General features: G+C 37.9%; 1 protein-coding gene and 1 long non-coding RNA gene across 3 annotated transcripts in view; one reads left to right on the top strand and one right to left on the bottom strand.

Annotated features, from left to right (window-relative positions):
* The window catches only part of lmnb1 (lamin B1), a 61,157-nt gene that overhangs the window by 16,538 nt on the left and 21,972 nt on the right, over positions 1–22,647 (bottom strand). For both annotated transcript variants that reach the window (XM_048170556.1, XM_048170547.1), the window contains exons 4-6: positions 16,525–16,650; positions 1,929–2,099; positions 1,647–1,772 (exon numbers count right to left, since the gene is read on the bottom strand). In XM_048170556.1, the coding sequence (XP_048026513.1) occupies positions 1,647–1,772; positions 1,929–2,099; positions 16,525–16,650 (423 nt within the window). The remainder of the gene's footprint in view (positions 1–1,646; positions 1,773–1,928; positions 2,100–16,524; positions 16,651–22,647) is intronic.
* On the top strand, positions 2,566–20,926 carry LOC125255440. The gene is made up of 2 exons (XR_007181904.1): positions 2,566–3,278; positions 16,481–20,926. It is a non-coding gene; the product is annotated as an uncharacterized LOC125255440 (long non-coding RNA).

A 22,647-nucleotide genomic window follows, 5' to 3' on the forward strand; every position in this document is an offset into this window, starting at 1 on the left:
CACAGACTTGTCCCACCACCTACAACACAAATGTTTCTTCAAGTGCTTCCATGCTTGAAAAAATGCGCAGAAAACTACTTTTAAACAGGAAATGATGGAATTTTACCGTAGATATTTACAGCGTGTCTATTCGAGCTAGATTAGTATTACCTGAGGTAATTTTTCCGGACCTTTTTACAGAAGGTAAAAGTTGCCGTAATGATTAACGAGATGGCACATACGGACAGGACTAAAATCACCGAGAAGCTCTGGTAATGATTACTTTACCCCCACCTCCCCATGTAAAACTAATCCCGTCCGAATAGGGCTATAGTAATGCTGATGCTGATGTTGTTAACATTAACGATTTGAGAACAAAGTATAACAGTAATAATAATTTGCACGGTTTAGCATGATCCGAGCTAAACGATCATTAGATCTAATCATCATTGGCAGCGCAATTTATTGTAGGCCTAATGCCTTTTTCCCCAGTTGGTCAGAACAAAAGTGGCAGACATGTTACTTGTTCAGATGATATTTTCCAGTGAAAATTCTTATATTGGTCATACTTTCAAGGACGTAGAATCTGTGATTCTGAAATACAGTATCCACACCGGTGTGGTGACTGACAGCAAGCATTAGATTCATCTGCGCTGACGAGCTGTGCCGATGCACAACGCACGTACAGATAACTGTTCCACATATGACTGCAATTGCAGGTTTCAAACAAGAGATGGCGACAAAGAGGAAAAATCACGGACTGCAGCTTTAATAAAAACAGCTGTTCATAGTTTGTTCATTTTACTTCACAGTGCATTAACAAATGTTAACAAATACAACTCTTGAGAATGTTAGAAAAAAATAAGATGTTACCTTTGTCAAGGTCCAGCTGGTGCAATTATTTTATTTGATAAAAGTTTTAGGTCATTTAACTCATCTCATACCTCTAAGCAACAGTTATGATTAGAGTATAAAGAAAAGAGGACAAGGTTAATTTGTACATCATTGTAATGTTCAATCATTGTTTAACATTTATGGCACTTTTTTCCCAAGTCTTGGACTTTATATCGAGGTATTAACGTATCGTGAGATTTTGATAGTTACATCCCTACTGGAAACCAAACAGTTTGTTCACATTGACCGTGTATTTTTTGAAAATCAAAACTGGTAACCAACATTCATTTCCATATGCGTTTGTCCACAGAAATGTGTTATTTCACTACTGTAAAGTGACATGACTGGCAGATGGTTATGACACACAGACGTGATAAAGTTGTTTATTATTGTCATTATCGATTATAATCAATTTGATCAATTAGTTGTTACAGCCCCAACTATAATATATCCAAAGACTCATTTAAATCATGTTCAGTTTCACTTCTACAGCACAGCGTGCATGCAAACTCTGTAACAAGATCTTAAGTAAAGCTAGAGTAACAGTGCGAATGTCTCGTTAGTCAAAAATGTCACTTCCTGAAGAATGTCAGACAGGATTAAATGAAAGAGTTTAGAGCTAATCAAGAATGAACAAGCACTATAACAAGTGAACAAGGTATAATGAGCACCAACAAGGAGGAACTTGACTTTCATCTCTAATAGTGTGGGAAAGTGCCTCAATATATAAAAGATGAAAATTGTCAGCTGGTGTACTCTTGTAAGACGTATACCTCTTTCTGCAGGTTTGCGAGTTGAGCGGCCAGACTCTCAACTCTCAGAGTGGACTCCCGCAGCTCCTCGCGGGCCATACTGGCTGAAGAGCTGTTCATCTCTGATGACAGACGGACGTTCTCCAGCTGAAAACACACTCAGAAGTTTTAGAGAAATGCAAAGAGGAACTAAATAAGCTTTCAGAGGAAGTCAAAATCTTCAGGAAACACTTCTTCACACATGCAGCAGAAGTGTCACAAGACATCTGTTTGGATGTGCTATTGTAAAATGTGTGCAATCACCTTGGCCACATATGTCTGCTCCATCTCCTCCTTGTAGAGTTTGATCTGGTCGTCATGTTGTTGCCTCATGTCAGCAAGCGCCTGAGCCAGTTTAAACTCGTACTCCATCTGACGGCCCGAGTCTACCTCCACTAGGCGCGTCTCATGTCTGCGCCGTGTGTCCTTGATTTCCTGTCAACAATCACACAAATATCAGCTACAGTTTAAAGCACTTCACTGCATGATATTCTGTTTAGGGATGTTAGATGAAAATAACTGATTACGCTCTTTTCCCGGTGATAGTTTTAAAAATGAAACTGCATGTCTGCAGGTCTTCTTACTTCAACTTACGGAATGAACGTGGCGCCAGTTTCGTTTTTTTTGTAAGTACAATAGGGAAGGCGTAGGACATACAGCATAAGCATTTTGAAGAAAGCGGAAACCGGAAGTACATTCAAGGAGATATTTTGTGTTTATAAATAATATACAGTGTTTTTTTTTTTTTTTCCCCTTTCAAAAAAATGACAGATCGTTTCACTAGATAAGACCCTTATTCCTAGTCTGGTATCGTTTAAAGCCCTTTGAAGCTGCACTGAAACTGTAATTTTGACCTTCAACCGTCTGGAGGCCATTGAAGTCCATTATAAAAAGGAGAATAATCCTAGAATGTTTATCAAAAACCTTAATTTCTTTTCGACTGATGAAAGACAGACAAACATCTTGGATGACATGGGGGTGAGTAAATTATCAGGAAAAGTATATTTAAAAGTGGACTAATCCTTTAGGATTAGCCCATTTAAATGTGGGGTAAGCGATATTTGGAGAAAAAAAAAAAAAAAAAAAAAACACTGTTTGGAAGTAAGTCTGACTAACACACCAGCAAACAATAGCATTGGGGGCGTATGACGGAGCAGAGAGAACAAGCAAGAGGGAGATTTGAAGAAAGAATGAAGAATGAGAGATGAGACGATACAAAAGAGAAAAGCTCAGAAGAGTATCTGTGGAATGAAGGGTTATGACTGGGCAATATCTTCAGGACCCACGTTAATATTAGAAAAGCACTCGATAGAGCTGAGCGGGAAGACCTGAAAACAGGAGGCTGCTTTGATTCCGCTTCACATGTGAGTAAGACTGGGTTTGAGTGTCATTGATTGTCTGGAGCTGCTGTGCTATTGGCTACTAACAACAAACTCTTGTTTGCATTTACTATTGTGTACTGTACGTTCATTTTTTTTTTGAGCTTCCTTGTCGTTTGTTCATCTGCGCTTTATTTTTCATAAAGCATTATTTTGTAGTGCGTCAGCTGTGATACACATGCAGTGCGAGAGTGGATGGCTGTGTAACAGAGGCCAGCTAGTAAGAGATATGCAGGTAAACCTATCTCAATTATTGCACTTAAACTGTCAAATACACACAAGCTTTACAGTCGATTATGTCTTAAGTGAACAAACAGTTGGGAGAAAACTGGATGGTATCTGTTTACTAGATCCGAGCGTGAGGTCTTAAAGTGACAGCCTAATAAACCTGCTGCCGCTTATCTTGAGCAAACAACAAAAGACAAAAGAGAAAAATCACTAACTGCTCTTCACTGAATAACTTTTAGCTTTAAAGGGTTAGTTCACCCAAAAATTTAATTTCTGTCATTAAGTAATCATTAGGGATGGGTATTTTTGACAATTTTTCATTTCGATCATCGATAGGTTCTTAAAAACGAGTAATCGAGTACTCTAGGGATGGGGGCGTGCGCAGGGGGCGGGGCATGGCCATCATGGAGATAATGAAAATTTCTGAAGACTTATGAAAATAAATGTTAAAAATAAAAATACGACATGAAAACTTGTCTATGAAAACATGAACATGTGATTAGAACACTGTTAGATTATGATGATGATGCAGCAATGTTATTAGTTAAAGGGTTAGTTCACCCAAAAATGAAAATTATGTCATTAATGACTCACCCTTATGTCGTTCCAAACCCGCAAGACCTCCGTTCATCTTCAGAACAGTTTAAGATATTTTAGATTTAGTCCGAGAGCTTTCTGTCCCTCCATTGAAAAATGTATGTACGGTATACTGTCCATGTCCAGAAAGGTAATAAAAACATCAAAGTAGTCCATGTGACATCAGTGGGTTAGTTAGAATTTTTTGAAGTATCGAATACATTTTGGTCCAAAAATAACAAAAACTACGACTTTATTCAGCATTGTATTCTCTTCCGGAATCCTTTCCACTGAACTGATTCCACTGAACTGATTCCACTGAACTGATTCCACTGAACTGATTCCATGGAAAGGATTCCGGAAGAGAAGACAATGCTGAAAAGTCATAGTTTTTGTTATTTTTGGACCAAAATGTATTCGATGCTTCAACAAATTCTAACTGACCCTCTGATGTCACATGGACTACTTTGATGATGTTTTTATTACCTTTCTGGACATGGACAGTATACCGTACATACATTTTCAATGGAGGGACAGAAAGCTCTCGGACTAAATCTAAAATATCTTAAATTGTGTTCTGATGATGAACGGAGGTCTTACGGGTTTGGAATGACATGAGGGTGAGTCATTAATGACATAATTTTCATTTTTGGGTGAACTAACCCTTTAAGAAGCATCTAAAAGGAATAGCTGCCTGAGGTGAAAAGTGACACTATGCCAATAAACTGAAGCCCATTCTATGACACATCCTATGATATTAATCAGATAACTTGGATGCATAACAGACGTAACATTACAACTGGTATCTGCACAAAAGGATGCAAATGCCAGTGAACTTTAAGTTGCGCGCTATACAGAGAATGAGAGAGAGCGCTCCCGCCGTGATGCGTTTTCATGACAGCACGCCAAACACACTGAATTTACTATAGATTTTTATAAAGTTCACATTATATTGCTATGTTTATGGCAGATGTGCTGTATTTATTAAATCACCTGCACGTTTTCAAAGCCATACGAATTAGCCTATGCCACTGAACAAATATGACGGAAAAAAGCACTGCTGCATTATTATAACATCAGTACTTTATTTTTATTTTTTTAAAGAAACATCTAAAAGCAATATTACATCTCAAATAACTCATATCAGGCATTGCATTTGAGCATGAAACTAGACACTGATATGCAGCGCATTCAGCATGTTAATAAATGTTGATATCCCAACGCAATCATGCTGCATAAAGGCCCTTTCACACAGGACGCGGCATGCGCTGCGCTCGCCGCTGGGTACAGCGCAGCCCTTCAGATACAAAGCGATTTGCGCTGCGCTGGCCAGAGCACAGTAGGCGGAGTTTTCCAAACATGTAGCGGGAGTTTTATACATAGTCATTTGATTGTTGTTCCACCTTTCGGTCAGCAGTAAAGTATATGTCCCGGGCCGTGCTAAGAAGTGAGCAATAGCAATAGCCCTGCTTGTAAGAAGAAGAAAGAGAGCAGCTCTTGACAGTGTCCGTCATGTCTCCATGACACAGCTTTTCTTCCGATGTCACTATACGACCAGCAAACTTGTATTGTATAGCTCTGGAAATAGCTGTTCATCCATTTTGCTTTCCGATTGTTTGGATGCCCCGTTGCTATTGGTCGCGCGGGTAATCGTCACAGAGCGCAGCGGCAAAAGTTGAACTATTTTGAACGGTCGACGCAGTCCTCGCGCAGCGCAAACCATTAAAACAAATGGGTTTCATAGCACAGCGCATACCGCGTCCTGTGTGAAAGGGCCTTAAGTCCTGAAAAGTGAAGCCAAAGAGTCTTGATCGCCCCCAGGTGGTTGGTCCCAGTATGGGTCATAAACCCTTCCCTCTCCATGTAATTTAATGGGACATGAGACTAAAGACGTGTTTCCACCACAGGAATTCCCCAAGAACTAGGGACTTCGAAGTGGTACTGTGTTTTGACCACAGGAACCATGATCTAAATGAAGTTTGGGTAAAAATTTCCCCCTCAGAAAGTTCCCGTTTTATTATGTTCCCTTATGAGGAATTATTACTATAGTTTTTTGGATTAAGAAAAGAAAAAAGGGGGGGGGGAGTGATTTATGACCTTTGTCCACCCCGTTTCTCATCCTCCGACTCAAACAGTCAGTTTTGGGTTTTTTTTTCCCCTTTATGAGTTCAGTGTAACTACCCACTGTTATAATTGGCTAATGTCAGTGCCTATGCATTAACTATTAACTCCCCCTAGTCAGAACTGTTTACAATAGTAGCGGGTGCTGACGATTGCTGCAAGGCGATGGCTCTTGCAATGATACAGCCCTATATGTTTGAGCCAGAATCAGATGAAAATCAACTAAGAATGGATCAGCCAGTGTTCACATGGAAAGTGTGAAAATATTTCGAATTATATATGTCGTATCGCATGTCATTTGTAACCCAAGACACTTGAAAACAGGTTATTGTTGCCTAACTATCCGTTAACTTGCTAACAGTTGAACATCATTTAACTAATTTCAAGGAAATGATAGGGTGTACCACGGGCAAAATGAATCCACAGGTCATATTTGAAGATGCAGCATTGATATGGCAAAATAAACACGCATAAATAAACACTGATATGACTGGGACGTTCGCAAAAAATGAACAATACATTTTCTCCTGACGTCTGGATCCTTCGGCAGCGTATTCAAACATGTTTTCCCACAGCCAGGTACAGGCACATCTGCGTAGCATCGCAATCTTATTGTAAACAGCTACTTCAGACCCACTCGCTGCACGTCGACTGAACACCTGTGTGCGTGACAATGCAATGATGCAAAATTAGGCAAAGTTGTCTTGCGCTGGAGGCAGTTACATGCAAACTACTGGTGCTAGATGACGTCACCTTGCCCCACAGGATCCACAACGAGCCGTATTTGGAGCTTGATTAAATAAATGCTTCGTTGATAATGGGGAGCACTTCTTAAACTTATGAAAATTGTAGGAAGTTTTAATGGTACAAAGACCTCTTATATGCCAAAAAATCAAGGCAAATTTGGTTTCTCATGTCATCACCCCTTTAAAACCGCATTAAGCCGCAAAACGGATACTTTTCCCAAAGCTTTGTGTGTGCACGCTCCTGGACGGAGTGGAAAACAGACAAAGTATACTTTGGGCTTCGGATGCTGTTCCTAATCGTTTCTACTGGTATATCACCCACCCCTATTCCAATCCCTCTCTTAGAGAAGATTAACTAGTAGAAATTTTTCAACTGGCAGAGATTTTGGACAATCATCTCTATTACGGTTACGCTCACATGACGTTGCTGTGCGGTCACGAAAGCTTAACGTTTGCATGCGTTATTAAGCACTGCGGTTTAAAAACAGCTGATTTTAAACTACTGAATCGCAATTAGCACCAAAAGACAATTTCATTTCAGTATATAAGTGCTTTTTGCCACCTAATTGGCGAAACTGCCAAACAACGCACAAATATAATGGGACTGTGCAGTCAGTCTTAACGTGACAGCATTCAAAAATCCCTTTTGTAACTTTAAAAAGAATAAATGTATATTTAATTTACACAGTAAAGACTATGCAGTGTTTGTTTAAAGATTTGATTATATATTTTATGTAGTAGGCCATTTCTAGTGTTTGAAGTTCAGGTAGGTCTATGTCATTTGTCTGTCTATTGTTTGTTTTCTTTGCCCTTTATCAATCACTGTTTATTTGTCTGCAGTAAGCTTGAGAGTTTTTTTTAGGCTAGTATTAGTTTTTTAAATGATACTGAAAATAGTGATAAGAATTATGAAATTTCAGTGGTATCAAATTGATATTATAAAAACCTTAAAGCAAAAATAAGTATAGTGATATATATCATTATTGTGAAATAAAATGTATCATATTGTGATAAAATTTCGGTCAAATCGCCCACCCCTAATATATTGCATCTTACTTGCTAATAAATAAAGAGTTGTCAATCATGATACATTCTCATCATTCTCTTTCATAATATACATTGTTGTTGTTAAAGCTGCTCCAAGTGATCCTGGGTGGAGTAACTTCCTGTTGACATTCGAAGTGTTGTCAAATAAAACAGATGCTAGCTAGACCCTCCCCCTCCGTGCTTCCTGAAACAGTCATGAACGCGCATGTAAAGTCATTCTTGTCGGTTATTGGCTGGAGCATGTTTATTATGTTTCGTGGTCCAGGCTGCACCAGTTAGTTTTTGTTGCCGTTTTTGGAGCTTGTGGCGACTACAGAGACCACGTTTTTCTTTTTTTTTTTCTTTTTTTTTACAGTGTGTTCAGGGGACAGGCAGCTAGCGGATAGTGAGGAGATGTTTGCTGTATGTGACAAAAAATGTTTTGGCCTAAAAACGCGTGACATCACTTAAAGCACCTTTAAGAATAGCTAAATACACTGGCAAGGAAACAAGACCACTTTTTCAACCCTTTCTCATTTCTCAGGTGCCCGATAAATGCCACATAACCAAGACTTTTAGGCATCACAGACACCAAAAGTGCCCTACATCTTCAGGGTTTTTCCTACATTGAACATTTTTTGGCGGCTGCCAAAACGAATCTTTGGCTGCATTTACACTGCAAGTCTTAATGCACAGATCCAATCTTTTGACCATATCCGATTTTTTGGCCAGCGTGTTTACATTCACTTTAGACGGGACTGGTATCCGATATCTGCATTTACATTACTAGTCATGATTACCTGTCAGAATGGATAGATGAAGCTAACAGCTGTCAGTGTATTGCAGCGCGAATTCTGACTACACGGATATAGACTGGAAAATAAAGGTAATTTGCGTTTGATATTTTATCTATACAGTTATCAGTTTTAGAATTCCATTCCATTGTGTGTCTCTAACGTTATCTAGAAAAATAGATAACGTTAGACATATAGGGGCGGTTTCCCGGACAGAGATTAAGCCTAGTCCTAGAATAAAATGGCCCTTTAAACCAGATTAACAAAAATCTGCTTTCTCTGGTTTAAAATAGTCCTAGACTTAGTCTAGTCCAGAGTTTAATAAGCCGATTTCCTGGGAGGAAGACTAGAGCTACTCCAGGACTAAATTGAGGCTTAAATTAAACCTACCAGGAGGCAGGTTTAACTTCAGATTAACGTTGTGTTTCAAAGAAGACACATGTATTACTTGGATTACATATATAATAAAAAGTTTTTTTTTTTTTTTTTTGATGCTGTTCACTTTATTTAAATTTATTTTGATTTAACACCATTGTTTTTGGTTCAAATGTGATTGCTTCATATTAAATTGACCTGAAATGGTTACTAGAACTCACTTGATGTTTTCATTTTGAAATAACATGTTTCAGTCAAGTAACCCAATCAAACAAGACTTTCACTTCCCATCATGCTTTGCACCAATCTGAATTGGGAGAGTAAATGTTGAAAGTGTTATTTTATGCATTTTTTTTTAGAAAGATGAGAATATGGAGAGACTTCTTACTGTTTAATGTTGTATTATGTAAAAGTTTGTTACGTTAGCATTTTTTGGAGATTACCATTATGGTGAAGTGTTGAGCTTGTGCTTGGGTTGAGGACCTGCTAACAAGATTTGCCTTTTTTATATAATGAAGCAACCACTATGATAGTGCTTTGGATCAAATCAGTATCATTTCTAGACTGCCAAGACTAGACTGTAAAGGAATTGTAGTCTTTTTCTGCTGCCTTTGTTTTCCTTGGATTTGCTTCTCAGTTCCATGCAATTTAAAGCTTTTCTTGGTTCATTCCATGTTTTACAGGCTACCTCTCTCATGCTAATTCAGAAGAGCACAGTTGGTTTTAAATTAATCTAGTTTATTTTAAGTCAGGACTCCACTGTCCAGGTTTTAATAATCTGTACTTGATCTGTGTTTCAGAAAGCCATTTTTTAAGCCACGATTAAAGGATTAGTTCACTTTTAAATAAACTTTTGCTGATAATTTACTCACCCCCATGTCATCCAAGATGTCCATGTCCTTCTTTCTTCAGTCGAAAAGAAATTAAGGTTTTTTATGAAAACATTCCAGGATTTTTCTCCTTATAATGGGCTTGAATGGGCACCAGATGGTTCAAGGTCCAAATGAGTTTCAATGCAGCTTCAAAGGGCTTTAAACGATACCAGACGATGAATAAGGGTCTTATCTAGCGAAACGATCGGTCATTTAAAAAAAAAAAAAAAAATTTAAGTTTTATAAGCACAAATGCTCGCCTTGCTCTGTTCTCGGATGCGCATTCGTGACGTCACGTAATACGCAATTACGTTGAAAAGGTCACGCTTGACATAGGCGGAAGTACCAAGTCAGTGTTTACAACTTTATAACTTGAACGTGCAAATACTAAGTCAAACGCAGTTTACAAAAAAAGGCAAAACAACAATGTCGGACGAGGAGAAGATGACTTTTTCACCCTGCCCTACCTTTTTGAACCGGAATACACAGAGGAAGAAATTAGGCAGATGGAAGAGACTGCTGCGGCGACACACACCTCTCCAGCATCGGGCAGACTTGGTGGTGCACATGTGGCAAATGCCAACCATTGCCAACAGAGGAAGAATCTCAATGCTGCAACAACTGGACCATTTCAATCCCGCCATTAGAATCAGTCGGTGAGTCCCTGTTTCCATCTCGCTGCATTACCGGACAAAATGGATTTCCACCGTTACTAAGCAACAGCGTCGCACACCGGACGCGAAGCTCAGCACGGCGCCACGTCTTTAAAATTCGAACGCATTGTTTTCTATGAGTGTACACACCGGCGGCGACATTCGGCGCCTGTCCGCGGTGCCCAGCTACGACTCAAAATCCTGCCCCGCCACAGAGCGCCATGTACATCGTTTTACATTAAATGTATATTATATTTCTCTCAAATCGTTGTTAATGTACATACTGACTTCACCCTGTGCTGCAAGATACATTAGTTTTACACTTTAACAGCTTGAATAAAGTCTAAAAATGTATAATAAACGTAGCCTTTTCTTTCATTTTGCTCTGTTGTGCCATTTTCCATGTACACCAACCTCAGTGCGAAATATTAAAGCATATGTAACGTTTCCCTGTTGATGTAAAACACTCCCATTGTGCAGCTCTTCTATCAGGAGTCGAGTCAAAATTGAGCTTGCGCGTATATAATGTGCGCGTCCGGTGTGCGACCCCCTTTAGAGGTGTTTTTGTTCTGATGGAGAAGGGTATGACAGTCTGATGGCACTGACAACACAGGACGGAAGAACCATTAGTTGTTTTACCTTTTTTGTAAACAGCGTTTGACTTACCGTGTGTCTCAATCAGCTCCCTAGTTCAATAGTCATGGCACTGATCAGGGTATCAGCCACATTCACTTTCATGATATACTGATTCACGACCTAGGAACTAGGGAGCTGATTGAGACGCAGGGTTAGTATTTGCACGTTCAAGTTGTAAACCCCGACTCTGTACTTCCGCCTATGTCAAGCGTGACCTTTTTAACGTAATTGCGTATTACGTGACGTCACGAATGCGCATCCCAGAACAGAGCAAGGCGAGCATTTGTGCTTATAAAACGTAAACTTTTTTAAAATGTTTTTTAAAATGACCGATCGTTTCGCTAGATAAGACCCTTATTCATCGTCTGGTATCGTTTAAAGCCCTTTGAAGCTGCATTGAAACTGTCATTTGGACCTTGAACCGTCTGGTGCCCATTCAAGCCCATTATAAGGAGAAAAATCCTGGAATGTTTTCATCAAAAACCTTAATTTCTTTTCAACTGAAGAAAGAAGGACATGGACATCTTGGATGACATGGGGGTGAGTAAGGCCATCCTTAAAAATATTCTTGTTTGCCGTAACCCAACCGACCCTGTCAATTTAGGACAGACTCAAATTTTTTTTTTTTTTTTTGCTTTAAGTCCGACTGACTTGCCGGTTGTAAATTTGCGTTAAGACCGACCTTTTTTTTTTTTTTTTTTTTTAACTCTTCAAACAACTAATACAAAAGCAAAAAAATAATATTAGTTATATTTTAGTAAGTATTGTAAATGTATAAATAGCCTAGGCCTACATACAAACGAAGGCTACGTTCTTTCTTTTAAATAAAAACCCGTGACGTCATTAACGGATGTCACACTATGGCCAATGCGTTCGCTTTGTCTCAACCCGTTGAGAGACGAGACGTGCTGACAGATAAAATTACATGATTGTGATAGCCTACGTATATTTGTCTGATTTCTTCAAGCCGTCGTATTTACCATGTTTACTATGGTAATAGCGCGCATAGTCTTGGTGAAACATAAGTTATTTAAAACACTTGCTGCTGTCTGAAAGGGAGTTTTGAGCTAAAATGATTTTAAAAGTCTTTAATGCTGGTGTTAGCTGGTAACCTACATGTAATCATCGGCGCCTCCGTCTCCACACACAGATAAACTCCGCTTTTGTTCGTAACCACTCCCTCCTCAAGTCCGAGCTGGCCCGCTTTGGACCAAGGTATTCGGCGGGCCGAAAAACCCGGGCCGTTGGCCCCGAGGAAGCCCCGATGAGGCACGATCAAGCCCCGGAAGTGACAGTGGAAACGCGACTGGCCCTGGCACGCACTAGCACGCCCGCTTTAGGCCCGACAGTGGAAACACGGCTGCACCCGAAGGCACGGATTGAAAGCAGTTGAAAGACCCAGTCAGTGATGTCACGATATGCTAATTTGTTTAAATTCATACCTACGTAATCACCATCACCAAAATTGTACTTTTTTTTTTTTTTTTTTTTTTTTTTTTTTTTTAAACATTGAAACTTGGGGAAAAAAAAAAAAAAAAAAAAAAAAAAAAAAAAAAGTACAATTTCATGTAGGTTTTTTTTTTTTTTTTTTTTTAAACTGTTACTGCAAACCAAAATATTTTTAAGGATGGCCTAAATTACCAGCAAAAGTTTATTTAAAAGTGAACTAATCCTTTAACTATTCTATATTAAGGCCTATCCTGGCTTAATTTAAACCCTGTCCGGGAAACCGCCCCATAAAGTTCCCACCTCAATAATAAAGCTGCGAATTTTTAGTGCGAATTCATACAAACGTCTGCTTCATAATACAACATTAAAGCTACCTTTTAGTGAGCAAATGTGTCACCCTCACGTGATGGCTTGGAATTCCAATGGGAATCGGATATGCGCGTTTAGAGTAGGTCGCATGTCCAGAGATCGGATATGTATCAGATTTAAAACCCCATTTGGAAGTGGCTCCGATCGGATGAGAAAAAAAAAAAAAAAAAAAAAAAAAAAAAAACACACACACTGATCTCATGTGGATTGTGTTTACACGCATGCAACTAATTCCGATCTGTGTCAGATGTGAGCAAAAGATCAGATTTTTTGTGCCAGTGTAAAATGCAGCTCTAGTCCTGCCAAAGCCTTATTTGATCAGGTATTGTGATTTATGATTGATGCTGATGACAGCTGCGCTTGTGATAGGGCGCATGTTAGCTGGCTGAGAAAATGAGCAGAGAGCTCCATGAGCAGAGAGCTGAATAGTGCTTTTAAAAAAAATAAAAAATAAAAAAAAAACCTATACAGGATCTTGTGTGATGTCCTAACAGCTGGGATTCGCACACAATGTATCCACGTCCGCTAATGTCCAATTCGCGACCTAATGACTGATCTGTCCAACAGTGAACTCATGAGACAATAATAATAAATAATAATAAAATAAAATAATTTACTCTAAATGGAGTAAGCACACTTACATTCTCATTTCAGGTGTTTTGAGTAGTAAGATGTAGCCTTAATAATCCATAGTATTTTCAGGTTATTTATATGACTATGTGTAGTAAATTACCTATAATACCAGTTAGTTTAGACTGGAGTGAGGTGAAACCAGGGGCCTGTACCATGAAGCTGGATTAGATTAGTTTGCGCCAATCCTGGGTTTTAGGTACCATGAAAGTAACTTGACTTTTAGTGGTGTTCATTGCCATGGTAACTTATGCTCCATGGCTAACCTGCTCTGGGGCAGGTTATGTTCTGGGTTAGAAATCTCAAACTGAAATTGGACCAATCAGATGTGAGCCAAGTGACACTGACACACCCAACACAATAAAGTCACTCCCTCAATTTCTCTTCTTCCAAATTAAAAAGGTACCTATATAGTAAAAAAAATATTTAGGGGCCAAGCACCGAAGGTACTTGGGCACCTATTGTATTTCTTATTCTTCTTCTTCAATTCTGAAGTCTATGGCAGCCCATAGAACCACTTGTGGGAAAGTTGTGAAATTTGGCACACAGTTAGAAGACAGTCTGACCTTTGTCCATTGCAAATTTGGAGTCTCTAACTCAATCCCTCTAGAGCCACCAGCTGTCCAAAGTTGCACTTATGTTTATGCTAATAACTTTTGAACCGTAAGGGCTAGAAACAAAATTCTCTGAATTCCTCTGATTCCTTGGGTCAAGCCGATTCAAATGCACCATATGACATCATTTTCCATCATGAAAATTTTTCCGCCATTTTGAATTTTCTGAAAAACGTACTTTTTCTAACTCCTCCTAGGCCGTTACTCCGATTTTCATGAAAATTGAACCAGATCATCTTCAGACCATGCCAACTAAAAGTTATGGAATTCAAGTTGATTCCTCAAACCGTTTTCGTAAAACACGCAAACAAATTGTACGTAGTGCTTGCAAAAATAGACATGAGGCTGTATCTCCGCAACGCTTTATCGTATTCAGACCAAACTTGGTACATGTCATCACAAGCATGACCTGAGGCATCATGCAGTGTTTCAGCACAGCACCACCTACTGGAGTGGAGATATGAAAAATGGCTATTTTTGCTTATAACTTCTGATGGGTTTGACCAAAAATCATAAATTTGGTCTTGTTAGATTCGGGGCATCATGTCGAGTCGAATGATGTCCAATTTTCCCATATTGGACATTTTGAATTTTGTGCTAAAATGCTGTATTTTACGAAGGCATTAGCTTGGTACGAAACTTGGTATGGGTCATCAGGACAATGCCCTGAAGGAGCCTGTGAAGTTTCGGCGCAGCACCACCTTGTGATCAAAAGTTATAACAATTTACAAAAATGCTAATACCTTTTGACTATTTTAACCGATTGTAATGAAATTGGTCTCAGTTGATTCCTTGGGTCATGCCGAGAACACAGATATCAAATTTGCCATCGTCAGCTGAACTTCCTGTCCGCCATATAGTTTTTCTTTAAAAACCTACTTTTTCGAACTCCTCCTAGACCATTGCTCCGATTTTCACCAAAATCGAACCGTATCATCTTCAGACCATGCCGACAAAATGTTATGGATTTCAAGTTAAGTCAAACCATTTTTGTATACCAGAGCAAATAATTTGTGGTATGATGCAAAAATGACTCTTGAAGCTGTATCTCTGCAATGCTTTGACATAATGACACCAAGTGTCATTGACACCTCACTCTAACCATACCACATTAATTTGGTCACGGCGCCACCTATTGGTCGAAAGTGATGAACCAGTAAATCCTCATTTTTGATCATTTTTCAGTTCTTTTGCCTAAAATGATCTTAATAGGTCTTTACTTGCTCAATGTTGCAGTTAGTCTGATGCTCCCAGCCATGTTGGCTGGCTTCTTGTGCCGTTTTTTGTGCTTGGCCCCGTAATTGCTGCTTGCAGCTATATTTAACAATGAAATTGTCTGGTTTTAATGATAATTACTTTTAATTGTTTAATTTTAATTAATGATAATTTTAATGATTTATATATATATATATATATATATATATATATATATATATATATATATATATATATATATATATATATATATATATATATATATATATATATATATATATATATATATATATATATATATATATATATATATATATGATTTGTACAATTATATTTTTATTAATCCATTACACACACACACACTCAAGTTTAGTTTAACAGTAAGCATTTATTTTCAATGAATATTAATATATAGATCGTATGTAATATAAATAAGGTGTAAATATACTCTTTAAATATGACTACATGTGATTAGAGATCGACCGATATGGGTTTTTCTATGACCGATGCCGATATTTAGAGGTCAGGGTCAGACGATGGCCGATTTGTGCTGCCAATTTTTAGGGCCGATATCTTGAAGTTTTCCCCCTTCATTTGCATGCTAAAATGCCACACTAATAATAAGTGGATGCACAACAACATTATTTATTTAACATTGACGCATTGCTTTCTTTGAGAAACATTTGCCATCAATTTATGGACACAAAAGGCATGGGAATTTATCATCCTGAAACAGGACAGCATAATTTGTAATATTTTTACTAGCATGACAGTTTACATCCACTGATCTGATGTTCACTACTGTAATGAAAATGAGCATAACTTGCTCATACTTTTAAAAAGCAGGGACGATTTCAGACTCCAATAAATAACCATTTACATGCTTAGGACGTTTGCGTTGTGAGAATATATAGGGAGACTTCAGACATTACTACAGACATTCCTTCACTGATAAACCAGTGTCCAGTCTTGGGATTGTCTCTTTCACAATCACACAGATCAGAATGAAGCTTTTAATTTTGACCCTTCAGTGTGTTGTATTTGAGTTCATCACAGTGTACTCCTTTTTCCAAATCATAAAGAATGCACATGCTCACTACTGAGAACTTATACTATTTTTTTTAATCTTTCAGACATTGGTTTGTTTTAGACATTTATAATGCTGAATGGGACTGACCTCCTCAAACATGTTCTTCCTGAAGTCCAGCTCCTCCACGAGGCTCTGGCAGCGGTTCTCCAGATCCACGCGCAGCAGAGTCTCATCTGACAGCTGCTTCTTAGCAGAGCTCAACCCTTCCTCCAGCTGAATGACAAACACACTATATCACAGACTGGCTCACAAACATTACTTTGTCATTGTCAGTGGAAACATGTATGCTGGAAAAGTCATGAAACAACAGACCTTTTGAAGTGACCCCAAGATTGTCATAATTATTTGACTATTTTGCAGAGTGTGTTTTGGTGCAGATATGGGTGATATTTGCCATCTTGTACTATGTCAGTCTCCTACGTTTTGACGTAGGGAACGCTAGGGCTGGGTATTTACACAATTTTCACAATTCTATTTGATTTCTATTCACATGTTTGCGATTCGATTCGGATTCGATTCAGATTATTTGGGTTCTAAAAAAAAAAAAAAAAAAAAAAAAAAAAAAAAAACCTCAACTATTGTTGTAAACTACACATGGGAATCAGTTGGTACTACATTACTATAATACTGAAGGTTAGAATTTATATACAAACACTTAAATTACACAATGTTTTTATAATAAAGTTTAGAGTTACATAATCATTTCTACTCCAATTAGTTTTTTTTTTTTAAATAAACATTTAAATCGTGGCTGTCATAACCGATTTATTCAAACATGCATTAAATATTAAACATTAAAAATAATGAATATGTAACAGTGCATATATTTATCAGAATACTGCTCTCTAGAGTTCTTTTTTTTTTTCTAGCCGACTAATGACTTTATGGTCACTGGATATGGTTTTTCTGAGGTAAATGTGAGATTATGTGATATTGTTTACAAGCCATTTTATTGACGTCTTTCCGCGTTTGAAACACTGAGCGAATTCATGTGACATGATACGGATTCGATGTGACATGATACGGATTTTGGCAAATCCGTATCATGTCATCCGTCATCATGTCATCCGTATCATTTTACTGCATCTTTTAACATACCTTCAGATGATGTTTATTTCGCGCTGTAACTGGTATTAAAGCGGAGGAGAGGATGTTCACATGCGCTCCGTGCTGCCGCTTCGCTTTAACTGAGGCGCTACAGCGATCTTGCCACATTAAAAAGCACCAAAACGGTATTTATTTTTTGAAACTCATATGATGGATGTCATTTGAAATCAGACTTTGCTTCATATCAAAAGTAACAAAGCACAAAGATTATTGTGATTTATTGCTAAGAGGTGCGCTACATGTTCTGTTCATTCATCAACTGAAAATTTAAGAATCGATATCGGTTCGTAAAAATGAGAATCAAATAAAATGGAGAAAAATCAAAATTTTTTTACCCAGCCCTAATGAAAGTAGTGCAGCACTTCCATGTTCAACATCAGAATGCAGACTCATTATTGGGCAGCTCCTGCATCATCACACACATACGTTGTACTGCTCACGAGTACAGCGCCGGCCAATTCTGAGCCGGCTTTCAGACGTAAATGCAAAAGCGCTGCACTGCATTCACTACATCAGTGTAGGAGACTGACAGGGAAGAGAAAAAAAAAAAAAGTTGAATTTTTTTTTTGTTATTTTTGTTTTTGCACACCAAAAGTATTCTTGGTCGCTTCGTAACAAGGTTGAACTACTTGTCACATGGACTGTTTTAACGATGTCTTTAATACCTTTTTGGACCTCAAAAGGTGCAATGACATTGCTGCATATGTGCAGTTCAGAAACCAAAAAAAAAAATATCAAAAATATCTTAAATTTGTGTTCCGAAGATGAACAAAGGTCTTACGGATTTGGGACGACATGAGGGTCAGTATTTAATGACGGAAATTTCATTGTTGGGTGAAAAAACCCTTTAAAGGGACAATATTTGCCCCCTTAACCCCCTGGGGTCTGTGGTCGTGCAGGCAATACCACCTCGCTTTTTTCTTAGTGTGAAAGACTCAATACTCCATCGATTTTGGTCATGCACATAAGTGTTATACATCATTCGAAACTGTTAAGTGTCTACTTGTGTGTACACTCACAATTATGACAAAACTTTGTGCTTTTGTAAAATAAAGGGCGGGCTTTGTCATATTTTGTGTGCTCCATTCATTCATTACATTTTTAAATAATGTAATTAAATAATTTACTTAAATAAATTACTTATTTACTGAATTAAATAAATTACTTTAATTTAATTCAGTAAATAAACAAATCACAACAAACTGGCCAATCACTGAAAAAGCCATAAAATATCTAATTCATAGTATGAACTTATTTGTTAAACAAAATCCATAATCCACTAAGTACACACTATTTCATTATAGAGAAAACAAATAAAAATATATAAATCATAAGCTATGACAAAGAAAATAAACTGAAAGTATAATTAAACAGCAAAAGTAATTCTTGGAAAAAAAAAAAAAAAAAAAAAAAAGTAGTAAAGTGTAATTTTATAAAATCTACAAAAAAACAAAAAACAACAATACTCATTGGTTCAGCAGGGTCATATGAAAGCAGGCGAAGAAGAAAATGTGTTAACTGCAAAAAATAAATAATAAATTAATAAAAATCAGGAATTAAGGTGAAGGATTAGGCGTGAAACCATCAGGAACCCTTTAGTCTCCAGAGCCACCATTTTCCAGAACTGCAACCTACCTGGAGTCTCCAAAAGTATAAAGGTATCAAGATCTCAGAGACTTGGCTATGGTAAAGAATCCTGAAATATGACCCACTTAATCACAAGCTGAAGTGTTGTGAAATACATGTAGACTGTTTTTTAATAGGCTTACTAGACAGATAGGTTGAATAGATAGACTCTTGAAGGACCAGCACATCATCTTGTACCACTGTTTGAAAAATTGATCTTCCAGAATCTGGCAGCAAGTTTTGGGAGTTGGTTTTAAGTCCATTTCCTACCCTGAAAGGTCCAACTTGCTCATTGTTGGTAGCAGCTCACAGCATGACTCCCTGTTGTCTTACTTGAACTGGTGCTGGTCCCTTAGTTAAGAGTCACTCTCAACCTATCTGTCTATAAAGCCTTCAGACAGATTGACTGTTTATGGACAACCTTCATGCATTTCACAACACTTCAGCTTGTGATTCTTAAGTGGGGTCAACAAGATATGATTGATACGACAGAACAAAAGCTTTTAATAATCCTTCAGTGCGCAAAACCATGATATGAAATGCTTCAAAACAGAGCGACACAAACCGCTTATGCGCATACCGGGTGCAGAATAGGGCTGTCAAAATGGCTGATAAGCTAAATTCGAAATTCTTTCTGAAATATTTGCAAATTTCGAATTATATTCGAATTCTAAAGGCAAAAAAAAAAAAAAAAAAAAAAAAAAAAGGCAAAAAAAGGCAAAAAATGCTTTGTCTATGCCCACAAGAGAGCGCAAGCGAGCGCAATAAGCAAAATACACCAAATCATGCATTGCATCTTTTATTGAAATGAAATGACATTCACTTTTTTTTTTTTTCCTCAAACAACTGTTTTTAAATAAAAGATGTCATTAATGTGCATGCAAGGTAACAAAAAGTGCATAAAAACTGTAAGTACATCACAACACTAACCTGAGAAAACACGCTTCAACAGACAGCGTAATGTTTGTACTACATGAATACAAAATAGCGACCTGCCATTCAGAAACAATCCGCTCACTACACATATTGCTCGTCAAAACACCTGACGGTGTTTTTTTTTTTTTTCTTTTCTTGGACAATGTTTCCAGCTGATGAAACACGCGCTCAGCTCTGGGGGTGCGTTTCCCGAAAGCATGGTTAGTCAACTATGGCCGTAAGTCCCACTGAACTCTCTTGGTAACGGCGGAACTTGCGACCATAGTTCGCTTTGGGAAACGCACCCCTGACCGATGTGGCAGGTATGGTCAAATATGTCTTTGCCAGCTGCGCAATATGTGGAAACAAACATACCGCACGGTTTTTGCCACCAACTGAAATGGTTTTCGTCATCGGGTAGCGTAGCTTCTCCATCTGCTCCAAAGGCCTGATGCCTTCTTCAGCACTGCTTAGGGTCTGACTGCATATGCCATCGAACTGGTTGGCCATAGCAGACAGCGCAGTCTTTTTTTCTTGCGTCAACATCAGCGCGCTCACTTTTTGACTCCTCCATTATATTTATCACATTAATGCACCCTGCACCGCGCTGTACTGGATAACATAAACAAGCCGCGTCAGTTACGTCATCATGGCTTGCGCTCCTCTTGACACTGCAAAAATTCGAATGCACGGGTTTTACATTCGAATGTGCCTTTTTTTTTTTTTTTTTTTTTTTTTTTTAAATTCGACGAATATTCGAAAGTCGATTTTTTTTTTTGACAGCCCTAGTGCAGAATGTGCTTAAAGCTACATTGAGTCACAGTGCACAGCACTGCACAAGTACACACTGAAAAGTTCACAGGACAAAGAAGAAATTGAGTGCACAAATCCTAGAGTTCATCTATCAAAGTTTGATCATTTGTTTCTTCAGAGTTATAAATTGTAGTTATTTTGCGTTTCATGTCAATTCATAGTCCTATTGTGATCTGAGTACAACAAAGTTTAGAAATGGCAATAAACAAAATTAAGTAATTTTATGCAAATCCACAGCCCTTTATCTACAGATCAAGAATTATAAATGGGAATGTATCATATTGGAGAGTTTTACCATGACTGCTGACAGTTGTATCAGACATGCTGTTTGAATGCTGAGCGGAAAATGATTGACAGCCGCAAAAGAGGGAAGACGAGTTCCCATGAACTTTCCATGAATGTAACGATATAAATATTCTTCTGTCCCTCACATTAAGCTATGGAATAGCTTCAGATGAATTTGAACATATTGCACGAAAACATAATTGGTTCTTGTCCATTTCTTTTGGTCTATGTAGGAGTATGACTCCCCCTTGTGCTGTATAAATGAGCACAATAACCACAATCAGACGGTCATTTAATTATCATGACAAGCCTTGCTAACCTGTAAACGCCCCCATCACCCTCAAAACAAAGCATCAACTTCATTATTCCCCTGCTTTTGGAAGACACGCTGTGAGTTTACCTTGAATTTACCTCAGAGGAATGCGATTGATATGAAGCAGAGGCAAGTTATTTATTCCCACTTACATTAGTTTATGTAACGTGCTATTGTTACATAAACTGTAACATGTTAGAATGTTTAGATGGTGTTTACTGTGAAATACCATGTTCTTGAATATCTGCTCAAATGTAGATGCTTATATTGCTAAAAAAAAAATTGTTTCATACAGTAAATGGTCTCTGTAAGCGCTGTGAGTTATTCAAAGTCAGTTGAAGCCATTCCATAACTCAATGTGAGGGACAGAAGAACATTTAAATTGTTAAATTAAAGTTCACGGAAATTACTCTTCCTTCCACTGTGGCTGTCAATCATTCTCCGTTCAGCGTTCAAACAGCGTGCCTGTTGCAAATGGCATCAAATGCACAATAACTGAAGAAACAAATGATCAATAAACTGTTGGACAGATAAACACTACGATTTGTGTGCTCAACATTTCTTCGCTTTGTGACATGAACTTTTCAATGTGCAGCTCTGCGCACTGTGACTATGTTGCTTTAAAGGGTTAGTTCACCCAAAAATGAAAATTCTGTCATTTATTACTTACCCTCATGCCGTTCCACACCCGTAAGACCTTCGTTAATCTTCGGAACACAAATTAAGATATTTTAGTTGAAATCCGATGGCTCAGTGAGGCCTCTATAGGGAGCAATGACACTTCCTCTCTTAAGATCCATAAAGGTACTAAAAACATATTTAAATCGGTTCATGTGAGTACAGTGGTTAAATATTATAATAAAGCGACAAGAATATTTTTGGAGCGCCCAAAAAAAAAAAAAAAAAAAAAAAAAAAAAAAAAAAAAAAATGTAATAACTTATTTAGTGATGGACGATTTCAAAACACTGCTTCATGAAGCATCGGAGCACAAATGAATCAGTGTGTCGAATCATGATTCAGATCGCGTGTCAAACGGGTGAAATCACGTGACTTTGGTGCTCCGAACAGCAGATTTGATACACTGATTCATTTATGCTCCAATGCTTCCTGAAGCATTGTTTTTAAATCGGCCATCACTAAATAAGTCCTT

This window comes from Megalobrama amblycephala, linkage group LG2 (assembly GCF_018812025.1).
Source record: "Megalobrama amblycephala isolate DHTTF-2021 linkage group LG2, ASM1881202v1, whole genome shotgun sequence".
Classification (NCBI taxonomy): Eukaryota; Metazoa; Chordata; class Actinopteri; order Cypriniformes; family Xenocyprididae; genus Megalobrama; species Megalobrama amblycephala.